The 23,767-nt window shown below is 36.1% G+C and overlaps 2 protein-coding genes across 3 annotated transcripts; both read right to left on the reverse strand.

Annotated features, from left to right (window-relative positions):
- Nucleotides 1–2,848: 2,848 nt before the first annotated feature.
- Nucleotides 2,849–6,230, reverse strand: LOC143259409 (uncharacterized). Of its 2 annotated transcripts, none has more exons than XM_076521387.1 (3): nt 5,830–6,230; nt 4,441–5,013; nt 2,849–2,990 (listed from the first exon to the last, which is right to left on the reverse strand). In XM_076521387.1, the coding sequence occupies exons 1-2, from the start codon at nt 6,184–6,186 to the stop codon at nt 4,444–4,446; spliced, it is 927 nt and encodes a 308-aa protein (XP_076377502.1). In that variant the 5' UTR covers nt 6,187–6,230; the 3' UTR covers nt 2,849–2,990; nt 4,441–4,443. The 2 variants fall into 2 exon arrangements, with proteins under 2 accessions (XP_076377502.1, XP_076377503.1); XM_076521388.1 differs by having other exon boundaries at nt 2,849–3,053.
- Nucleotides 6,231–17,101: 10,871 nt separating this feature from the next.
- Nucleotides 17,102–22,147, reverse strand: LOC117224089 (uncharacterized). Its single transcript, XM_033476758.2, has 2 exons — nt 21,984–22,147; nt 17,102–20,379 (listed from the first exon to the last, which is right to left on the reverse strand). The coding sequence occupies exons 1-2, from the start codon at nt 22,145–22,147 to the stop codon at nt 18,081–18,083; spliced, it is 2,463 nt and encodes an 820-aa protein (XP_033332649.2). The 3' UTR covers nt 17,102–18,080.
- Between the last annotated feature and the right edge of the window lie 1,620 nt (nt 22,148–23,767).

Here is a 23,767-nt window from a genome sequence, read left to right on the forward strand (position 1 = left end):
ACCGTAATAATAGTATCTAATTATCCGAAAAGCCGTTATTTCCTGCCTGTAATATTTCCTTCAACGCTGCCTACATCTGGTCGCCAAAATTCTCTCACCGTCACGTATTCCCATTACCTTCTGCACAACACCAATTACCTAATTACCCACTTTCTCCCCAGTCTTATTACCTGCGACGGTCAACCTTCGAGACACGCGGATTCTTCGCGAGATTCACTCGCAGGTACGATTCATACCTGCAAGTGACTGTTAGTTCGGGGCGGTCACCTTTTTGTTTTTCTTATGATCCCTTGATCCATTGGTTCCAGATCAGATACTGTATTAGGTGATAAATATATAAATATATAATATAAATATATCAAAACGACTGCCTCTCTTTCTAGATCCGGAAAACTTGAAAAAACATTGAATCCGAGTGTCTCATTGAAAACTTCATGCCCCTAACGAATCTTCTTAAAAAACAAAACAGAAAACGAACGGACGGATACTAACCAGACATCAACGCGTAAAAAATTCGGTCAAGACTCCGTCGATAGTCTCACCATCAACTCAATTCATTCTAAGCCAAGTACAGTTAGTCACCCTAGCGTTAAAAATTGTTATGTTATGTTAAAATATAGTGTTATTGATATCAGCCAATGTTAAAACCATTCTTTATCAACTTACCATCCGTATCACTCGAAAGAGTCATAGGGAATCGCGTAGACTCGGTGTCATACACGATTGAATCAGAGACTTACGACCTCCGTAGATCTAACAGTTCACTGTTCGATCTCGCCGGGAACGTTCTTCTCTAGCCAGTGTTCTTGTTGGAAGTGCTTTCCATACAAGTCCACTTTCGTCCATATTGTAAACATTTTCCAAACTTATATTTTCTTCCTCTACCATCTTTTCAAAATCGATTATAAAAGCATTTGCTGCATCCTGATCAACACTAGCTTTCTCCCTGTCTATGTTTGATAAGCGTATGCCATGTTGTCTCTTAATCTTGTTAACCACCCATGACTCGCTTTAAATCCCGAATATGACGGAAAATTTTCTCTTAATTTCGCCACCTTGTCTAATATAAGAGCATCGGTTATACGGTCGCCAAGTATCCCTCTTTGTACGAACCATGATAATAATTCTTTATTTAGTATCTCGTAATAATGTAGCTTTACTATTTTTCGTCGCTGAAGTTCGCGTTTATTTTTGTTTCCAATCGCATTCATTTTTGTAGCATCATGTGAATGCGTTGAATTGTTCTAATGCCAACGCCATAATTTTTTCCAATATTTTTAATTGACAGTCCTGTTTCTCGAAGATCTTTCAAAGCGTTCAAGCGTTGCTGCAGGTTTAATGACGTATATTTTTTTGTCGATGCCATAATATTAATAGTAAAGCTATGTGTATGTAATTTAGAGTGTAAAACGATTTTAAAAAACGATATTAATTGTCACAATTTAGATATCACTAATTACACTGTCCGACAAGATTGTGACACTCCCTGAACAAGAATCCGAAAACCGAATTGCTCCATCACCCTCAGTTTTTTAAATAAACGAACTTTTGTAAGAACCCAAAATTTTCGACGAAATTAGAAAGTTCTAATTAGTGTTAAAAGATAGAGGAGAGTTTCCCGAATATAATGGCATGCAATTTATTAATTGTTTTTGGTCCTAAATAACAATAAATTAATGTGAAAATTTAAAAAAGTGTCGACGTGAGCAGTTTCTGCGCAATATTTTTGTATTTTTACGAAAAGTTTTTTGTTCGGCACGAAAACTCTACCCAGGATCGGATTCTGTAGACATTTCTGAAGAAGAAACGGCCCGGTAAAAGCGTCGGAACGATATACATTTCGAGTAGATCGAGAAAATGTTCGACGGCAACATGTACAAGACGTTTTGCCGCCATGAGCTTCGTTGCTCGCTTCTCTCTGTCTGACAGGGCCGAAGCTACGCGTAATCAACACCGATGGAGTGATCCAATGGAGCATCCACTTTTCGTAAATAATATTTGAGTTTTGTTTAGTACTTCAATGTTCTGTTTTTTTTTTTACATATTTCTGTGGATAATAATCACCAAACTGTGTTATATTTCACACAAAAAATCACACCAGAGTATTTGGAGTTGGTAACTCCTCTATCTTTCAACACCAATTAGAACTTTCTAACGTTTTTACTTTTCTTGCAATACCTCATTTTTGTCGAAAATTTTGGGTTTTTACAAAAGTTCGTTTATTTAAAAAACTGAGGGTGATGGAGTAATTCGGTTTAAGGATTCTTGTTCAGGGAGTGAAGCTCTACAAGAATTTCATAGTGGCTATAGGAACCCAAAAATCGTGTCGGACAGTGTAAAAGTATGCCAAGTCTGCCCAAAGTATGCCAAATTTATAAAATTATATGCTTATCCATCGCTCGAAATTAATTTATATAAAAGTCACAAAATATATAGGAGCCTACTACCTTTCTTAGCTTAATTTTGCGAAATTGTTTAAATATTTCGTAATAGCGATACCTTCCATTTAATAAATTATTTAAACAACGATGAGAATAGAAACTGAAAAGAATTAATGGCCGGGGAGTGTGTTAAAATCGTATCAAATGTTCGAGTCATTATTAAAAGTACGGCTGTTCGTTGTTTAATCAATGACGTAATTGTAGCAAGTATGAACGTAATGAGATAAATTAAATGGCGTGTAATTATTTCACGTGGAAAGCCGCCGAACCGAAAAGCGTAATTTAAAATAAATAGAGGGACCGAAGATTTAAATATTGGTGAGGAAACTTCCGATGGGGAATTAAATTAGCTCGTAGGAAATTTATTACAGGGAGTTGTTGGCTAATTAGCCGGCTGAACAACGTGATTGTATCATCAAATTTTTCATTTTATTTGATCTCGCAGAGCGTACAGAAGCATTACATCGGAATCTACTTTTAGAGTCCTACAGATCGATCGTCATCGCGTTCGCTGTAGAGTCATCAGAAAATCCAACGTGTATTGCTCATCTGCGATACAGAGAATGAGCCGAAATTAAATTTCGCAGTTTCACCAGGCTCGCTGAAATAAATCTACACATTGTTGGAATTATTATTCTCGCATCGGATAACGAATTTTTGCAATGTTAATTTAATTCGCTCTTTTAATGTCCCCGTCTATTTAATATCCTTAATAATTATTATTTAATAATCCCAGAAACTTCAATAAAAATCACTCAGGATTAATGAAATAAAGTTTTGAATTATTTTGTTTCACATGAATTGCTAAAAGTCCACATTTTGAATCCCCTAGGCTGTTGCCAGCACATAATCCAATAATTCCCTAGCCTCTAACACTGTGAATGTTCTTAAATAAATAATATTTTTTGATTTTGCCCGAGCCCCATGAATCATGCGTTTATTTAAACATCTTGTAGAAGAAGAGAAGAAATTTTAATTTTGTAGTTTAAGAAATTCGTCGTACTGCAAAAGTATCCAAACGTAACCTCACATTAACTAGATTCAGAGCTAAAAAATCAACTTTTCGTTTGAATAAAGTTTAAAATAGATATTTACTGTATAGATGGACTTATAAAAATAACATTTTCACTAGACCACCACTCTGTCCCCAAACATTCTATTTATAAATCAAATCTATAGCTTCCCACACTGAATATCCAGAGACAAGCCAGCAATTTATGAAACACAAAATTTCCTGGACTGAAAAACTGAAAAATCTCAAGCTGAAAAACCATTAATTTACTTAAGCTTCTGTCACACGAAGGAATCCCAATATTATAATGTCTGAAACTGTTAAACATAACCTCACATTTTTTACACCTGAAGCTAAAAAGGAAATCAACTTTTCATTTGAATATGGGTCCAAACAATTCTGCTCTACATAGTAAAAAATCCCCTAGAATTTAGTATCGTAAGTAACCTGCACTGTTATGAATTTATAAACCAATAATTCTCTAGTTTGCCACTTTGCGAATCCCTGTGGATAGCCACCAATTCATAAAACAAGAATTCCCCAAACTGCTAGACTCAGAATTGAAAATTTTTCCTTCTCAACCCTACGAACTATCAATTTACTCAAGCATCTAACTTGAAGGAATCTCGATGCAGAGTGCCGGAAACTGACAAACATAACCACACATTTCCTGAACTTGGATCTAAAAAAGTCAACCCGTCCATTTGAATTAAGTTCCAAATAATTCTGTTCTGCATCGATGCAATTATAAAACAAAATTTCCCCCAGAATTCAATATTGCGAATCTCGTAAAACTAGGTTAACAAATAAACAAAAACTTCCCTAGCCTGCCTTACTGCGAATCCCCGAAAGATAGCCACCGATTCATGAAACCGAAATTCCCTAGATTCATAAAATTGCCTGAATTCATATTTCAATAGCACCCCCGCGTTGATTAACACTCCGAAGTCCCTAAATAATGCTCATTTAACACATTTCCTCACCTACCCTCTAAGCTTTTGGGTCCTTGAGGAAACGATAGTCAGTCATCATCTTGCCAAGGTGCATGGGATGAGTATGAGCCCTCATGTGCATGTGATGCATGTGATCAACAGGTCCTACGGCGGCAGCCCTTATCGCCTGTTGATTGCAGTTGCAGGTCATCCCTTCGCTTTGATGAGTGCAATGAGGCACCTTGACGATAGTTGGCTCAGGAACGACCACCATGGGCTTGGAGGGCACGACAACCAGTTTATCCTTGCAAACTGGGGGCACTGGGACCAGCTTAATGGTCTCGATCACCTGAGTCTGCGGTTCCACGATCCTCTCGGGCTGGGGCTGGGGCTTTACAGTGACCACTTCGGGGACTGGAGTCGGTGCTGGGACCTCGACTCTCCTTTCTACGATCTGCACCTTCGACTCCTGAGGGCAAGGTTGAGATGGCTGGATGATCTGCAGAGTCTGCACCGAAGGGACCACCTGCTGGTGCATCATCTGCTGGGGAACCACCTGCTGGGGAACCACCTGTTGGGGCACCACCTGCTGGGGAACCACGAACGACTGCTGGGGCACCACGTATGCCTGAGGATGGAAAACTATTTCATAACACAAGCTCCGTCGGTACGAATTTTTAAGAACTATCAATTAGCGTTGAAGTTTGGAGATCGGTACTACGCCAACAGAATTCACAGTGGCGACGAAATCAACGATATGGCTGAATAGCAGAGTTGGACATTATACAAGCAGAATTTCATTTGAACAATTCGAATAAATTTTATGAATATTTGTTCGTACAGTTTGAAAATAAATTTTACGGATAAAATTTTATTCGACTAATCTTTCGAATAAATTATTCAAATATAGCTTTATTCAAATAACGAATTCAAATAATGATTTGAATAAAGTTTTATTCAAATAATGATTCGAATAAAGTTTCTTTCAAATAATGATTCGAGTAAAGTTTTATTCGAATTATGTTACGTTCAAATAATGATTCGAATAAATTCCTCGAATAACGTTTCGAAGGCATTCTTTGAATCAATTTTTCGAATAAATTCTTCGAATCACCGAGAAATTAAGTGTTACTGTAATCATAAGCGATAAAAAAAACTTCGAATACTTAAGTTCTCCCTTTAAATTATACAAATAATTACAAAGACTTATGACACAAAATGGAGAATTACGTGTACATTTTCATCGATCGAAATTAACAATCGATGAATTATTTACTAAATGAGAGTTCTTACGAAAAACGAACAACTTTTGTGTGTCGAAAACTATTCTTTAAATCTCTCACGATTCTCAAGAAATAACACAAAATCAAGATACATGCAGATCATAGTGAATTTATGCGTCGAGAGAAGCATGGTAAATTAGAAAGCACGACGCAATTGCTACCTGAGGAGCCTGGAAGACTCCCAGAGATTGCACAGGCTGCGGGGCCTGCTGGAAGCTGTAGCTCTGCATCTGTGGCGCCACCTGCGATTGTTGCACCACGCTCAGGCCCTGCATTTTCATCTGCGACCCATCCTGAGACACCTGCTGTCCATTTTGAGCACCTGGACGGATCTCCACGCAGAAGGACGCCTGCTTCTTCAGCCTGTCCTTCTCAGCACCCGCATCCTCCAAATGGAAATCCTTGGGACTGATCGCCGAGGATTCGGCCATCTTGGTCTCCAGTTTGCCAGCTGGCACTGCTTGCACTGCCATCGCAGCTACCAACAAACCGCACAGACATGCTGTTAACGAATTCATCGTTGTAGAATCGGTTGAACAATCGGAGCGAACTGAATGCTTGGACGATTCGGCTGGCTTTTAAACCGATTTTTCGGTGTGACGACACCGCTCACGCACTTTTTTCCGGAACGCAATATGCTGAGCGTGCCGAATTCCGACGTAGAGCAGCACGGGCGGGGACTGGCTCCGGGAAATAAGGATGAGGGCGAGAATAAGAATAAGAATGAATCTGAGAATGAGACTGAAAATGAGGCTGAGAATGGGACTGAGAATGGGTCTGAAACTGAGAATGGGACTCAGATTGAGACTGAGTGTAAGACTGTGAATGGGAGTGAGTCTGAGAATGGGACTAAGACTGAGACTTAGACTTAGACTGAGACTGAGACTGAGACTGAGACTGAGACTGAGACTGAGACTGAGACTGAGACTGAGACTGAGATTGAGACTGAGACTGAGACTGAGACTGAGACTGAGACTGAGACTGAGACTGAGACTGAGGCTGAGGCTGAGGCTGAGACTGAGACTGAGACTGAGACTTAGACTGAGGCTGAGAATGAGAATTAGAATGAGAATGAGAATGAGAATGAGAATGAGAATGAGAATGAGAATGAGAATGAGAATGAGAATGAGAATGAGAATGAGAATGAGAATGAGAATGAGAATGAGAATGAGAATGAGAATGAGAATGAGAATGAGAATGAGAATGAGAATGAGAATGAGAATGAGAATGAGAATGAGAATGAGAATGAGAATGAGAATGAGAATGAGAATGAGAATGAGAATGAGAATGAGAATGAGAATGAGAATGAGAATGAGAATGAGAATGAGAATGAGAATGAGAATGAGAATGAGAATGAGAATGAGAATGAGAATGAGAATGAGAATGAGAATGAGAATGAGAATGAGAATGAGAATAAAACTGAAAATGGGACTGAGAATGAAAGTTAGACTAAGACTGAGAATGAAATTGGAACTGAAACTGAGAATATTAATCATTTTAATAATATCTTCTCAAAATGCATAAGAAAACTATTTAATCTTTATAGTCAACATGTTTTTCATATCTACGCAGTCTTAAAGATAAATAGATAGAATGGAAAACACGTATCTACGTGCGGAATGGATGTTTTTAGCAGAAACCGATTATGGATATTAATGAAAAACAGCTCAGAACTTTTTTCAACACTTTAATTTCAGGGTCATCCATATGTGTGTGACAGAATTAACTAAAATTTAATTTTAAAAAATTAATTTTCACGCTAATTCATTACACAATTGCTCAATTTCATTAACATTCGTATGAAACAGAAATATTGAAAAAGCAATCGATGCCATATACATTTGCTTTGCGATTTTAATTTCATTCAATGAAATATTATTTAATTTTATATTGAGCTTCCCAACAAACATGAGAAGTTTAAAAAAAAATCGTGTTGTACTCGGGTTGCCGAATTTCCCTTATGTGAATGAGGGTGAAATTGAAATACAAAGAGAAGATGAAACTGGCGATGATGCTGATGCGAAGCTGGGAATGAAGCTAATAATGAGATTGAGAATGAGACTGAAATCCAGATAGAAATCTAGATAGAAATTGTGATAGAAGTTGAGATATAAATTAAAATAGTAATTGAGGTTAAGATTGCAGAGGCTAAGAATGTAATTGAGATACAGATTGACAATGTAATTCATATAGAACTTGAAGTCGGAACTAAGGATGAAGCCAACAAGGAGAAGACAGAGAATGAAATTGTAAGTATTATACAATAGTCGGAACTATGGTATTTCGAGAGAGCCGCTGTTTCTGTAGTAAATAGAAGAAAGTTAAACAAGGTAATTTTACATTGTGTGTCAAGCTCAAACGTCGGGGAGTTTGATCTTTTTTCCAAGGAGTACGTTGCTGCACTTGCAAAGTACACTTTTCTGTCGAATGAAACGCTGCGGTTTTATTTACTTATTGTTAGCTTGCTTCTTTACCACGACCTGAGGAGGTTTTGTTCAGAAAGTTGAACATGTTAATGTTTACGGTGATATTTTGGAAATGTCAACGTTACTTATACAGGATGTTCTATTTTAAGACAAGCCTCTTAAATTATTTTGTCAAGGAGTTATTATAATTTTTATCGAGTTTTCATTCAATTGTAATTACTAAACTGCGGATCTTCATGCAAAATATCAATTTTCCAACACGGTTGTAAGAAATATCTACATTGTGTAAAAATAAATTGTTTCTTGGAATAGCTTTGATAAGTCGAAAACAGTGTGACACATTTTTGCCATAAATGCATAAAAGTCTGCAGTCTGATAACTAGAATTACAGTATATTCGAATGTATTGGATACTTGTATTTATTGTAAATCATAATTAAATTGCAATTTTTGTTCTGAAGATAATGGTAGTAAATTATAATAGATACAATTAAATGTGCTATTAAAAGTTGCAACATCAAACGAAGGAAAAGAATTAAGATCGTTCAAATACAGTCCTTACACAATTTTTATTGAAAGCGTGCCCAAAGTAACTTGAAAATTACAGTAATAATAACATTGAGGTTACCGCAAATTTTTAATAAATATCGATAATTGAAATCAAAGTTCTGATTGAAATTAATTGATTGAAATATCAATGTGATATTAAATCACAATTAACTTACAATGAAAGTTGCTGTTAAAAGTTACAATATTAATGAAAACAAAAAGGTACAAAAACTATAAAATACGAGTTGTCATAGTCTTTTATATGATTTTCATTGTAAGTGTGTCCAAGTTAGTAAGATTGAATATTACAATCGTACTTAAAATGAAATAATATCGAATTTTCAATTAACATTTATAATCACAATTGATAATCACAATTCCAAAAATAAGAAACAAGTATAATAAATCAGATACCGACAAAATTTATCAACGAATCCATTGTCAAAAATTTGCCGATGAAAGACGGTATATATATAAACAATATTTAAAAAAAAACATCCGTCCAATGAAAGCTTCCACAATTTCCACAAAATCTCCGTTCAAAATACGTCCGAATTCACGAAAAAAAAAACAATTAAAATAATAATAATAATAATTGCTTATAACGTTGCTAATAATATTTTCTCAACAATTAAATACGGAATCGCGAGAATTGGCACGGAATCGCGGTAAAGGTCGCCCGCGTCGCGTTTCAAGGCCCATATTTAACAAACAATGTTGCAAATAACGATTGCAAAGCCGTATTTCGGCAGGCGATGGTTTCCGACTGCACAAGTTATTTGCAGCTTCATCGTATTTCGACATCGCGGCGAGCCGAATTTAGGGCACTTTTGACCGTTCGTGCCGGCAACACACTTTCATTGTCGTCAGCATATTATGGTTGCGTTCCCTTTATCCCGGCGCGGCGCGGCGCCGTGCGCGCTTGTTTTCATACACCGACAATACGTAACGCACAATACATTACGGTAGACGCCGGCGATTTAATAATGCCGGCAGAGGAGGTGGCATTCACGGAGTTCTTTCGCAACTGCGAAATATTAATGGAATATTGACCACGGAGCCGCTTCTGCTCCAATTTCAATTAAAGCGTTCCGCACGTCGAGCACGTTTCACCGTCAACAACCCAATAAACTAATTATTAATTGCTGGACCAAATCGTAAACGAGCGCTTTTTCTCCAAGAACGTTGATTCTCGTTCGATTTTTAAAGAGATCGGAGTCGCTCGGTGTCCGGCTGCTTCGTACACCCCCCTACAAAAGTATCAGGAGGCTTGCAGAAAATTCGATAGGAAATTGCCTGAATTATTTTAATTTATTCTTAAATTTACTTCTTCTTTATTTCCTCTTTATTTTTCATATTTGTTTATTTTTAATATCACAATTTATACTAAATAAATATAGTCGCAATACTTTTGGACGGGGGTGTACATTATTTTGTAACGCTCGATGTGCTCTCGAAGAATTCACTGTAACGTGCATTGTACGGTTAGGGTCCCAATTACTGACACATTAAGCATGATTTTTTGTTCGTCTGCTGTATATATATATTGATTAATCGATTAATTGATTAATTGATTAATCAATTAAATGATGAATCAAATATATGAAATTTTGAAATGTTTTAATATTAATAATAAAATTGTTAATATATGAATATTATTAATATTAATAATATTATTAATGAATAACTTTTAAATGATCTAAAACTATCCCATTCTCGCTGTTCATTTAGGAAAAATTATACGAACGTACGAATATTCTTTTATATAGAAGTGTTTTTCTAAAAATCGGAACAACCAAAACAGAAATTGATCTTCGGTCATTTTTCGAAGCGAGAGTAATAAGATCACGGACTTAAAACTTTGTGGACAGATTAGCCGAAGCCGGAATAGTCGGTAAAATTCTTTCCAACGCCGGAGGAATGGTTCTGTCGGAAATTATACTGCTTCTTGCAACGCGCTCTCGAAAGATTGCATGGCGGCCATAAAATCAACCTGCTTTGTTCTCCGAACGAGAGGAGAAACAAAAAGATTGTTAATCCGTTGGAGTGTAGCTATTCCCCTGCGTAGAATATATGAAAAATTCTAAAACAGTACGGTAAAAGAAATGGGCAAAGCTGGAAACGGAAATTTGATTTTTATCAAGAAATCGAGCCGTTGTTTTGTCACTCGAAGTTCTAAGTTTGCGGATGTCAATTCAGTGTTCCGCTCAAATGTTTGTATGCAAAATGGTTGATTGCATTTCCAGGCGAGCAAATATTTGATTTATTAAAATAGAAATACTTTCAAGAATCGTTTACGCGAATGTCAATTTTATTTTTGGAATGTTTGTTGCGTTAATACATCTTGTCGAAAAATTTAAGTCAAATTTGAATAGTTAGCATAATAATTATATAATAATAATTATATAATAATAATTATATAATAATAATTATATAATAATAATTATATAATAATAATTATATAATAATAATTATATAATAATAATTATATAATAATAATTATATAATAATAATTATAATAATAGTTAGCATAATAATTTAATAGCATAAAATCAATTTTAAAGTATAACAATTAAGGCAGCATTTATTTAAAGCATATGTAATGATGCGTATATAGAACAAATAAATGAAGCATAAACAATTATATTTATACAAAATAAATTTGAAATAAGGCGTCACTAAAATTACATGTAGATATGTAAATTTTCGAGAAGACATAAATAATTATGTACATATAGAGTAAATTAGAAATAAAATATGAATAATTGTATAAAATATATCGTAGAAAATATATCATGAATAAAATATAAATAATTACGTATGTGTATATAGAATAAATCGTATAAAAAATATAAATAATTGTGTACATGTAAAAAGAGTTCTAAATAAACTATAAATAATTATGTCTATAAACTATAAAAATATTGAATAAACTAAAAATAAAACTGGATTATTATACACAAAATATATGAATTGAATGCAACAAATTTAAATGTTGTAATTTTTAATCTAATATTACTGCACATTAAATCTCGTTGAAATACTCTGGTTAGATTTCGATGGTAATACACGAGAAAATTTGTGCGATTAAAATCAATGCAGTCTGCAGCAACAACAGTTAGTATGATATGCATGCGAATGTATCCACGCAGAGCGCAGAGAATCCCAATCCACAGGAAATAAAAACCAAACTCACTTTTGTATTCGAAAAAAGCATTCGATTATCGGCTCTAGCTGAATCATTTATATCCGATAACGAAACGAAAATATGACAACGCAGGAGCGAAGGATTAATATTTTTCCAGAATTTCTGGATAACCCTAATCTCACAGAAAGCTTGCAAATTTTGTATTAAACTTCTCGCCATTCGTTTTGTAAAAGTTATTTAAACATTTTATAAGAATTATAGAAACATTTTGTAAGAATTATAAGTACATTTTATTAATCGTGGAAACATTTTCTAAAAATGATAGAAACATTTAATAAATATTATAAAAACATCTTACCAAAATTATTAACGCATTTCACAAAAATCATAAAAAATTTTATTTACAAAATTATATGTTTGATAATCGTCGTATTTATAGAATATCATTCGTAAACAATTCTATTATAAATAATTATAATATAATATAATTATAATATAATAGAATTATAATATAATATAATTATAATATAATTATTTAGTCTAATCATATTATAATAATATTACAATTATAAAACATATCTAATTAGATGTGTCTAATTATAAAATTCGACAGATTTATTTGTTATTCATTTACTTACTTATTTATTATTAGTGCTGGTTTCTAAATTCAAGAAAACATATAAATTTACAAAGGATTAACAGCGTTTTTATTTTATTTTTATAATGAAAAATCTTTTCGATGGTAAAGGAAATCCTCCAATTTTAATTTTTGTAATATGATGTACGAGGACGAGAATTTCCATGAATATTGTAATTATATAATGTATTATTAAGTCTTTCATTTTCAATCACGTGGGAACAGAAATGAGAGATTAATGAAATTCAACGGTTAACATTAAAAGAATGTCAGAGTCATTGCAATTGGAAATTAGATCGTGAGCAGGTATTTATGCAATATTATATAATATAACAGGCCTGTTTTATGAAATATTTTAAGACATTCGTCCAGATAAAATATTCAATAAAGTATTTAACGAAACATTGATTAGGAAATTAAATATGCTACAATTTTCTTAACGAAATTAAATTAAAAAAATTAACTGTTATTGGCAGCCTTTATTATACGAACTGGTGTCACAGTCTAAATCAACCTTTATACGACATACTATTGTGTTCAATAGTACAGATATAGTATAATTATATACTAATAATTATATACTATATCTGTATTATTGAACACAATACAGTGTAATAAAAAAATTTAAGTAACTGTAAAAACACTCAAAACTTCAATGTGAAAGTATAGATTGAAATAAAATTAATATTATTATTGTTATTATTATTAATACTGAATATAATCTTATTTATTATACAAATCAGTAAACACTGATTACTATATCTGAAAAATACAATAACTATGCTGCTGAACACTACAGGGTGCCCCAAAAGTCACTTGTATAACTAATACTAAGTAATTGTTCTATTATCGAAACATTCACGTTGTTATAATTAATTCGCATAATCGAAGTTCTACTGTACAAAATAATTATCCAAATAAAATATACTTTTAAACAGTGTCGTACGCCATTATGGTTGTCGGTTTTGCCGCGTCGACGTTACAATTATTAAAACAAGAAATTGATCTAAAGCGTTCAGCGTTCGGATGCGAAAAAAATTGATCCTTGGATCTGGAGAAGCGAGGACGGTGTTTGTTCGGTCAACAAACTATTGAGAGATTTCAATATACCGTAGATCGAGCCACGGCTGACCGGGCGGAAGTTGCGTTTCGTCGGTCGTTTCCGTTCACCTTAAGCTGTTCCGCGATTCCGCGCAGGGATTCTTTCTTTCATCCGCAACGTGCGGATACTTTCTCCGCCCTCTGTGTGTCTGTAAAACTAAGTCTCAATCTCGGGTTCTTCCTTTCATCGGAAACCATGAACTTTTCTTATCTCCGCCGGGTTTTGATTGGAACTACGCCGTCGGAACAGAGGAAACAGCTGCGACGTAGCACGTGCCAGATCGTTTCTATTAAGGGGACTTGTCCAGTTGTCTATCCGAAAGGAACAGCTACATTTTCACCTTTCATATTATTGGGAAAACGATCTCATATTTACTTGTGTGAGTTTTTTATTTATTTTTCAACAGATTTTTAATATTTATGATCTTTACAAAACAAATCGCATTGTTCTCGATCGTGTTAATTTTTTCGTTGTTTTTAACTTCAAAGTAGCTTAATTTGTTGCGTAAACCGTAACGAGACGCAGCTCATTTTTTAACTTCGACATTGTCGAAAAATTATCTTGTCTTTATTTGTGCGAGTTTTCCTATTATTAAGCGGATTTTTAATATTTACGATTTTTTTAAATTAAATCGCATTGTTCCTAATCATGTCAATTTTTCTTGCCGTTTTTAACTTCGAAGTAGATTAATTTATTGCATAAACCGTAGCGAGACACAGCTCATACTTTAACTTCGACATTGTTGGAACAATTATTTTGTCTTTGCTTGTGCGAGTTTTCTTTTAATTTTGAGTGGATTTTTAATATTTATGATTTTTGAAAAACAAATCGCATTGTTCTTAATCATATCAACCTTTTTCGTTGTTTTTCACTTCGATGATTAATAGTCGGAAGCATTATTTTGTTTTGACTTGTATCAATTCTAAACTTTTGCGTGGTTTTTTAATGTTTCTGGTTTTTCATTTTGACGTAGACTAATTTGTTGCGTAAACTATAGTGGAACACAGTCCTTGTTTTAACGTCAATATTGTTGCAAGAGTCATTTCCTGTTTCAATAAGTTTTGTAGTTTCTTTAATTTTGTAGATATTTTTACACATTGCAACTTCTACATTATTAGAATAAATTATTTTGTTCTCAATTGTGTCAATTTTGTAATAGTTTGTTGCATAAATCATAACAGGGCACAACTATTTTTTCAAGTCCCGCAATATTAGAAAAATTATTTTGATTTTATTTACATTAAATTTTGTGTCATTTTCAATCGCCCTAATTGTAATATTATTAATTGGACTTGTCTAATGTTTCAATAATCAGTAATGTCTAAAAGTATATGAAATTACATCATATACCATAACAGTTATTGTAAATGAATCTGTATTCTATTTGCATAATAACAATAATATTTAATCAAATTTAACAACTATTACAGTAATTATAACTGACAATAAAAATACATAGAAACAGTAATTATTATTCTATTTAAAGTAGATAAGAATTCATTGTTCTGTTGTAATTCTTTTAAATTCAAATTTTAATATATCAGGATTACCAGCTATACATTATTAACCTTTAAATTTGATGTTAGTAAAAATAGTTATCATTGTTTGTAGGGTGCACGGCGAATACACACGATACTAAAACTCCGCGATTACAAAATCTCTCGGGTTGTAAGGCCAATTACGCTAAGCGACGGAATTGATTAGTATCGCTGTTCGTCTAATTAAAGATGAACTAAAACACAAGACACCAATGACCCATGACTAATGACACAATGACTCATAATTAATGACCAATATAATTATACCGTTTCGTGGACAGAAAACTTGAAATTGATTGACCAGTGACGCGATGAAAGGGGATGTAAAAGTGACGTAGCACGCAGTGCCGCAGGTAGCAAGAAACCCTGGACGGGCGACCGAAGCGGTGCGTGCTAATGACCCTATTATAAAAAATGCTGCCGATGAGGCGTGCATTACTCGAAAATGCAGAAATGACTTTATTGCCGGAAAGAAGACGGCTCGAAAAAATCATCAACTTAGAAACTGCAATTGTTCCGCGTTAAAAGTATTATAGAAGCTATCTATATTAATAAAGCATACGCGACTCGACCGCTCGACCCAACACCGTCGGGACATAAGCATACAATAGATTCCGAAAATTACCAATAGTAAAATTAACAATAGTATCTAATTATCCGAAAAGCCGTTATTTCCTGCCTGTAAGGTAATGAGAGTACATGTTTCAAAGCTCTTAGGTTTTTATATTTATAAATTACAATAGGCATAATCTTATGTGTGCCTAACGCATTTGCACATAAGCCAATTGTAATTCTATCTTTTTTCGCCTCATGTCCATTAAGACTTGTTGTTCCGCGTTAAAAGTATATAGAAGCTATCTATAGTAATAAAGCATACGCGGCTCGATCGCTCGACCCAACACCGTCCCTACCATACAATAGATTCCGAAAATTACCAAACGACTCCATCTGTACTGCAAGCGTCTTTCCACAAACAAATAAGCGACCGTAATAATAGTATCTAATTATCCGAAAAGCCGTTATTTCCTGCCTGTAATATTTCCTTCAACGCTGCCTACATCTGGTCGCCAAAATTCTCTCACCGTCACGTATTCCCATTACCTTCTGCACAACACCAATTACCTAATTACCCACTTTTTCCCCAGTCTTATTACCTGCGACGGTCAACCTTCGAGACACGCGGATTCTTCGCGAGATTCACTCACAGGTACGATTTATACCTGCAAGTGACTGTTAGTTCGGGGCGGTCACCTTTTTGTTTTTCCTATGATCCCTTGATCCATTGGTTCCAGATCAGATACTGTATTAGGTGATAAATATATAAATATATAATATAAATATATCAAAACGACTGCCTCTCTTTCTAGATCCGGAAAACTTGAAAAAACATTGAATCCGAGTGTCTCATTGAAAACTTCATGCCCCTAACGAATCTTCTTAAAAAACAAAACAGACAACGAACGGACGGATACTAACCAGACATCAACGCGTAAAAAATTCGGTCAAGATTCCGTCGATAGTCTCACCATCAACTCAATTTATTCTAAGCCAAGTACAGTTAGTCACCCTAGCGTTAAAAATTGTTATGTTATGTTAAAATATAGTGTTACTGATATCAGCCAATGTTAAAACCATTCTTTATCAACCTACTATCCGTATCACTCGAAAGAGTCATAGGGAATCGCGCAGACTCGGTGTCATACACGATTTAATCGAAGACTTACGACCTCCGTAGATCGTTAGATCTACATTCACTGTTCGATCTCACCGGGAAAACGTGAATAAACAGCAATAAAGAAGGCTATGGCTCTACGAAATTGAAAGCCTAATGAGTGACCTTTTGTCGATTGCACATCGTTCATTGAAGGACTGTTAATTTGTCTCGCTGAGCCGAAGATTTCCCGTCAATAAAATGCTTTTTTAGGGATAAAAGAAAAAGGTGATTCGTCTCGGAGAAAGTTACGCGGACGCAGCACGAAAATTCCATTGAAGGACGGAACATTGTTTTACTACTGAAAGAAATAATTTCCAATCTACTAAAAATAATCGTTTCTATTATTACGGTCTTTGTACAATACAATAAAAATACGTCATGCTGATTAACAATTTAATCATTAACAATTTAACAATCAACTGATTAACAATTTTTAACAAATTAATTAACAACTATAATTCTTTTAAATTCGAATTTAAATGCACAAGGATTGTCATCGATACGTTTTTAACCTCCAAATTTCATATTAGAAAAAGCAGCCACCATTATCTCACCGGTGAAAAATAATTCTCATTATTGAAAGTGACAATTGCCAAACTAATTTAAATAATACCCACTACTAAGAATAGAAATTGCCAATCTGTTAAATATAATCCCCATTATTGAAAGTAACAATTGCCAACTTATTAAAAATAATTCCCAATATTGAAAGTGACAATTGCCAAACTAATAAAAATAATCCCCACTACTAAGAATAGAAATTGCCAATCTGATAAATATAATCCCCATTATTGAAAGTAACAATTGCCAACTTATTAAAAATAATTCCCAATATTGAAAGTGACAATTGCCAATCTAGTCAAAATAATCCCCACTATTGAAAACAGTAATTGCCAATCTATTAAATGTAATCTTCACTATTGAAAGTAACAGTTGCCATTCTATTAAAAATAATTCCCAGTATTGAAAGTATAAATTGCCAATCTATTAAAAATAATTCCCAATATTGAAAGCGACAATTTCCAATCTAGTCAAAATAATTCCCAATATTGAAAGCGACAATTTCTAATCTAGTCAAAATAATTCCTAATATTGAAAGTAACAGTTGCCAATCCTTTAAAAATAATTCCCAACATTGAAAGTAACTAGTAAAGTAACTAACTTACATAATAAAAATAATATCCACTACAAAAAGCAACAATTGCCAATCCACTAAAAATAATATCCACTATCTTAAAGTAACAATTACTAAAAGTAATCCCCATTATTCCCTAGACTCTTTCTATTGTAGTCTTCGGTCTATCGAGTAACAGGCATGATATCGATCTCCAGAGTTTGTGTGGTCATTTCCTCCGGCAGATCATAATCGATATGACTTAGGAATATCCCGTCGTTCGCGTTCACTGGAACATTTTTTTCATCCACGGTATCCCTCTTCTCCTTAGCCTCGTCCTTCTTCGGTGAATCGGGACTCCCGTCCGTGTGATCGCTAGAAATCTTAACCTCTTGCTGACCACGTTTCTGCTCCACTGCGTTGCTACGGTTGGTAACCATGGCTCCGATCTGCTGCATGATCTTCAAAATGTCCTGCTCCGATAACTGATCTTGGGGAGTGAATCCAGTGTCCGGGACGTGCATTACGCTGGACGTTCTGAACGGCTTCTCCTGAGATTTAATCAATTTGTCAGCCAACCTCAAGTTCCTAAACTGATCGCCTTGGCCGAACCTGTTAGCCATCTTGAAGTCCTTGGGCTGAGCATCTTGATGCTGCCGGAACCTATCAGCCATCTTAGAGTCCCTAAGTTGATTCCCTTGGACATGTCCGAGCTCGTGAGTCATTCTAAGGTCCTGAAGTTGATTATGGTTTTGCTCCATCCTCGACTCCCTGAACTGGTTCTCTGGCAAAACGCTAAGTCGCTGCGCCATTCTGCTGTCCCGAGTTTGATCTATCTGAGGTTTACCGACTCTGAGGTCCCTAGACTGATCTTCCAGCAACTCGACAAGTCCCTGGCTCAGTATAGCCCCTAGATGTTGATTTTTCTGGGGCTCGCTTGGTCTATCGGTAATCCTGGATTCCTTGGATCGATCCAGCCGATAATTACCCCCGTACATTACTCGGGGCCCACCGTATACCCTCGAGGGCCTCCCGATCAACTCGGTTCTATCCAACTGTACTGTTGGTCTCCTAAGTTCGAAAACGTCTGTCCTCGAATCGAACTGTTTTCTGGGGTAGTCCGAGGGGTAAAGAGGAACAGGATCCTCCTCACTGGAGTCGTCGTCGTCGTCGTCGTACTTGTCAGCTCGGAGGACCATCGATGTTCCCGTATTAGAGTCCTCGAAAATTGATTTCGATGGATCAAATGGATCATAGTTGAGGAATCCACGATTCACCGATGTGAGATTAGGCTCTGCCGGATCGAAGAGGTCGAGCTTCCTCAATTGAGCCCTGGAGCCTAGGTCAAGGGATTGTAACGGTCCATTGGAGCCTGGGCGAAGGGGTTGAAACGGTCCATTGGAGCCTGGGCGAAGGGGTTGAAATGGCCCATTGAGGCCTGGGTCAAGGGGTTGAAACGGTCCATTGGAGCCTGGGCGAAGGGGTTGAAACGGTCCATTGGAACCTGGACCAAGGGGTTGAAACGGTCCATTGGAACCTGGACCAAGGGGTTGAAACGGTCCATTGGAACCTGGACCAAGGGGTTGAAACGGTCCATTGGAACCTGGACCAAGGGGTTGAAACGGTCCATTGGAACCTGGACCAAGGGGTTGAAACGGTCCATTGGAACCTGGACCAAGGGGTTGAAACGGTCCATTGGAACCTGGACCAAGGGGTTGAAATGGTCCATTAGAACCTGGACCAAGAGGTTGAAATGGTCCATTGGAGCCTGGGCCAAGGGGTTGAAACGGTCCTTTGAAGCCTGAGCCAAGGAGTTGAAATAGTCCTTTGGAGCCTAGGCCAAGGGATTGAAATAGTCCTTTGGAGCCTGGGCCAAGGGGATGAAATGGTGCATTGGAGTCAGGACCAAGGGGTTGAAATAGTCCTTTGGAGCCTGGACCAAGGGATTGAAATGGTCTATTGAGGCCTGGGTCAAGGGGTTGAAACGGTCCATTGGAGCCTGGGCGAAGGGGTTGAAATGGTGCACTGGAATCTGGGCCAAGGAGTTGAAACGGTGCATTGGAGCCACGGCCAAGGGGTTGAAATGGTGCATTGGAACCTGGGCGAAGGGGTTGAAATGGTGCTCTGGAATCTGGAAAAAGCGGTTGAAACGGCGGACTGGAGTCTGGGTCAAGGGGTTGAAACGGCGCCACAGGTGGATTCGACGTTTTTATATTGCGAAAAGGGGAGGCTGGTGCAGGAGCCAGGTCAGGATAGATGTCCCAGGACTGGAGAGCGTGGGAACCCTCGCGTCTGCCGGTGCCCCAGGCCCTGCCGATTTCTGCGCCACCTCTGCCTCGAGCGGCTCCGTAATATGGATTATAGGAATTGACTGAGAAGAGGTTGGTGCGGTATTTGGGTTGCTGGAACCGTCCTTTGCCGCTGTTCCATAGTGTAGATTCTGCATCATCGTGCCGTGCAACCCTTGAAGATGGCAACGAGTCCCTGAAACGAAATCAAAAAGTTCCTAGATTTCAAAACGGAACGAGGTGCCTAGATTTTGAACGAAGTGTAATGAAAAACAGTAAATCTGAAACGGGATATAATGAAAATCCCTAGATTGCAAGCAAGAATCATCGAAATCATTGCATCTCAAATATAAATATTATAGTAATCCCTGTACCTCAAATGGAACATCATCAAAGTGCCTAGATCTCTCATACAGAAAATAATGTAAATTCCTAGATTGCAGACAAGATTTCCAATATTCAAAGGGAACATCATGAAAGTCCCTAGATTACAAACCAGCTATAGTAATGCTTTTTAAACGGTATATAAAAAAGTTCCGAGTATGCAAAAGAAATATCATCAAAGTCTCTAGATCTAAAGAAAAATAGCGTAAAAATCAATGTATCATCCAACGGAATATCATCAAAGTCCCTGGATCTCAAGTGAAGCAAAATCAAAGTCTCTAGTCCTTAACCAGAAAATAATAGAAATCTCTAGATCACAAACAATACATCAACAAAGTCCGTATATATCAAATAGAACATCGTAAAAATCCCTATATATAAAATAGAATATCATCGAAGTCCCTAGATCTCAAATGGAGCAAAATCAAAGTCCTCGAACAGAAAATAACAGAAATCTCTAGACCGAAAACAAGGCATCATCAAATGTGTCCTATACGTCAAATAGAACATTGTAAAAGTCCCTATATATTATATCAAATGGAATATCATCATAGAAGCCCCTAAATCACAAATGAAGAAAAATCAAAGTCTCTAGTCCTCAAACAGAAAATAATAGAAAACACTAGATCACAAACAATGCATCATCAAAGTTCCTATGTGTTTAATAGAATACCATAAAAATCCCTATATATCAAATAGAACATCATCGAAGTCCCTAGATCAGAAATGGACTCATTCTACACCGTGAATTGTTCACGTTCACACCTTTATCCCTTAACTAGAACAAAATGATTTTCACAAAAAAGACTACAAATTCTAAATAAAGCACCATTAATATTTCATTCTTTGTTGATGTACAAAATAAAAAAAATGTATGATTAAATTTTGACTACAAAACGGAATAGAAATACATCACTGATGACCCCAGTGTGTTAGTTTAGTTGGTTTAGTCTGTTTTTATTACCGAGAACGTTTACGCTTTAAGATATAAATAACTCCGACTCCGTTTTAGAAGATGATTTTTTTGGAAATTTTGCCAACTGAAATGTTTCCCCAACCAGTTCGAAAAATGTTATTTTATTTTCGATAGAAATTGCATAGTTTCGGTGATTGGAGTCTCCTTTGTTCGGCAGCGTTAACGACTTTTCGATACGATCCATTGTCGAGGAAAATTTTACGAAATAGAAATTAAGAAAGAAAATGTGTTCATTGTGAGGGTAGAACGAGGCTGATGTTCGGACAGTTTACGAGGATCTCGCTGTGAAAAAATTGTCCAAAGTTCTGGGAAAGGTGCACTTTGGAACGTCATATGTGCTCGTTTCGAAAAGAGGTCGATCAATTCGGTTCGAATTCTGAGAAATCGTTCGAATTGATTTGGAAAAATTGGCGTGGACCGTGCCGATTCCGGTTTCTCACCAATTTGCCAAGGCAGCTGGGCTATCTCGACTGCACGAGGGACAGGAAGCATCCCTGCGGTTCCTCGATAGATCACTCGCGTAGATCCCCGGCGATCCAGCAATCAGGATCGCGTTCACTAGCAGACAGTGCAGGGCGGTTTTTGGGACGATTCCTCCGATCATGCTACCGGACTATTAAACGCTGTCCTGTTAACGATTGCTTTATAAGCTAATATTGGACGATTGTTTAATATTGTTCGGCGCGATGTTATGCTTCCCAGTTGCATCATTCTCGTTTAACGTGTTTAATCGTTCTCATTTGTAACACTGTTAAGATCTTCCGGAGAGCGTCCTTGAGCCACAAATCGCGGGCGGGATGATGCAAAAGACGTCCGTCCCCTTTTATCGTCGATCGAGAACGTGATTTTGTTTCGTCGTTTGCAAATGTGGCGAAAGAAAGTCGCAAATCGTTATTGACGACTCGTTTCGTCTCGGCTGGAGATTTCAAACGGTCAATTTTTGGTAGCATTCACTTTTTTACAGCGATTATTCGACTATCGATTTACGAATACTATCACGCTTTTGTTGACTTACTGAAATTTTTAAAAGAAAATATTCATTTTTATTTAATTTCTATCTCTTACAATTGAATTAGCAAGCTTTTATTTCGCATTAAGAATGAAATCGAAGATTAATTTAAGACTGTTTCGAGAGGAAGATTAATTTTAAATTGTTTATAATCGAAAACTGATTTAAGTACGTTACAAATCGAAGGCTAATTTGATATTGTTTAAAATCGAAGACTAATTCAATAAAATTGTCTCAAGCTGTGTAAAATCGTTTAAAATTGGAGACTGATTTAAAATTGTGTAATAATCGTAGACTGACTTAAAATTGTTTATGATCAAAGGCTAATTTACAATTCTTTAAAATGGAAAACTGATTTAATATTGTTTGCGATCAAAGGCTAATTTAAGATTGTTTAAAATGGAAGACTGATCTAAAATTGTTTAAAATCTATTGAATAAATTAGTTCGTTTGCTAACATAATCTTCTTACTACATATCATGTACTACCATATATTTTATTAAAATTTTTGCTCGATAAGATCAACGAATTCTCATAAATTAATTCTCAAGAACCTCATAAATTAAGAAATAATTCTGTAACATTTCATAAATGTATTCCGGTTTTATCAGCGGATAAAAATGGCTCGCGACAAGCTCGTCGATCTGCGCGGATTTAATTACAAAATCAAAGCGCTGCGAAAGGTTATCGGTGCAATTAGGATAATTAAGATCGGCGATCACACGACCGGCAACACAGTAAAGTAAGAATTATAATTGCCTGCCGATAAAATAATTATCTCGGGACTAACAAGTCGGCCGACGCGGCCGAGCTTGCTTTTAATTATCGCCAGCATAAATCAGTTAAAGCGAACGTGACACGAACACGCTCTCGATTGTTTTTTCTTAGCCCGAACGCTTTGATTTCTTTCCGTTGTTTTATGCGTTCGATTTTTTCTTTTTAATAAACTACCTGACGGAATTCGGAACGGAAACGAGTCGGTCGGTCCTATCGCGTTTTTAAAAATGGCGGAGGATAATGGAGATCCGCGCCGCGCCGCGTCCACAATGAAATATTATTTTTAATTAACCCGGCTGAATATTATTTTGCGTTATTTATGGCTGCGGATCTACCCGGTTCTCAGCTTCCGCCGGGTTCCTCATTTGATCGCGGACACGCGGACTTTAATGAAATTTATTGTATTAGTTCCATTGAAATTTTATAATTATGTGCTCC

Source organism: Megalopta genalis, chromosome 5 (assembly GCF_051020955.1).
Source record: "Megalopta genalis isolate 19385.01 chromosome 5, iyMegGena1_principal, whole genome shotgun sequence".
In the NCBI taxonomy this organism is placed as follows: Eukaryota; Metazoa; Arthropoda; class Insecta; order Hymenoptera; family Halictidae; genus Megalopta; species Megalopta genalis.

Bases quoted from the DNA above. Each gene is read 5' to 3' on its own strand.
- LOC117224089 (XM_033476758.2), bottom strand. From the start codon at position 22,147: ATGATCGGAGGAATCGTCCCAAAAACCGCCCTGCACTGTCTGCTAGTG. The intron at 20,380-21,983 runs GTGAGAAACCGG...ATTTCGTTTCAG, and splicing joins CCAGCTGCCTTGGCAAATTG to GGACTCGTTGCCATCTTCAA.
- LOC143259409 (XM_076521387.1), bottom strand. From the start codon at position 6,186: ATGAATTCGTTAACAGCATGTCTGTGCGGTTTGTTGGTAGCTGCGATG. The intron at 5,014-5,829 runs GTAGCAATTGCG...TTCCATCCTCAG, and splicing joins GAGTCTTCCAGGCTCCTCAG to GCATACGTGGTGCCCCAGCA.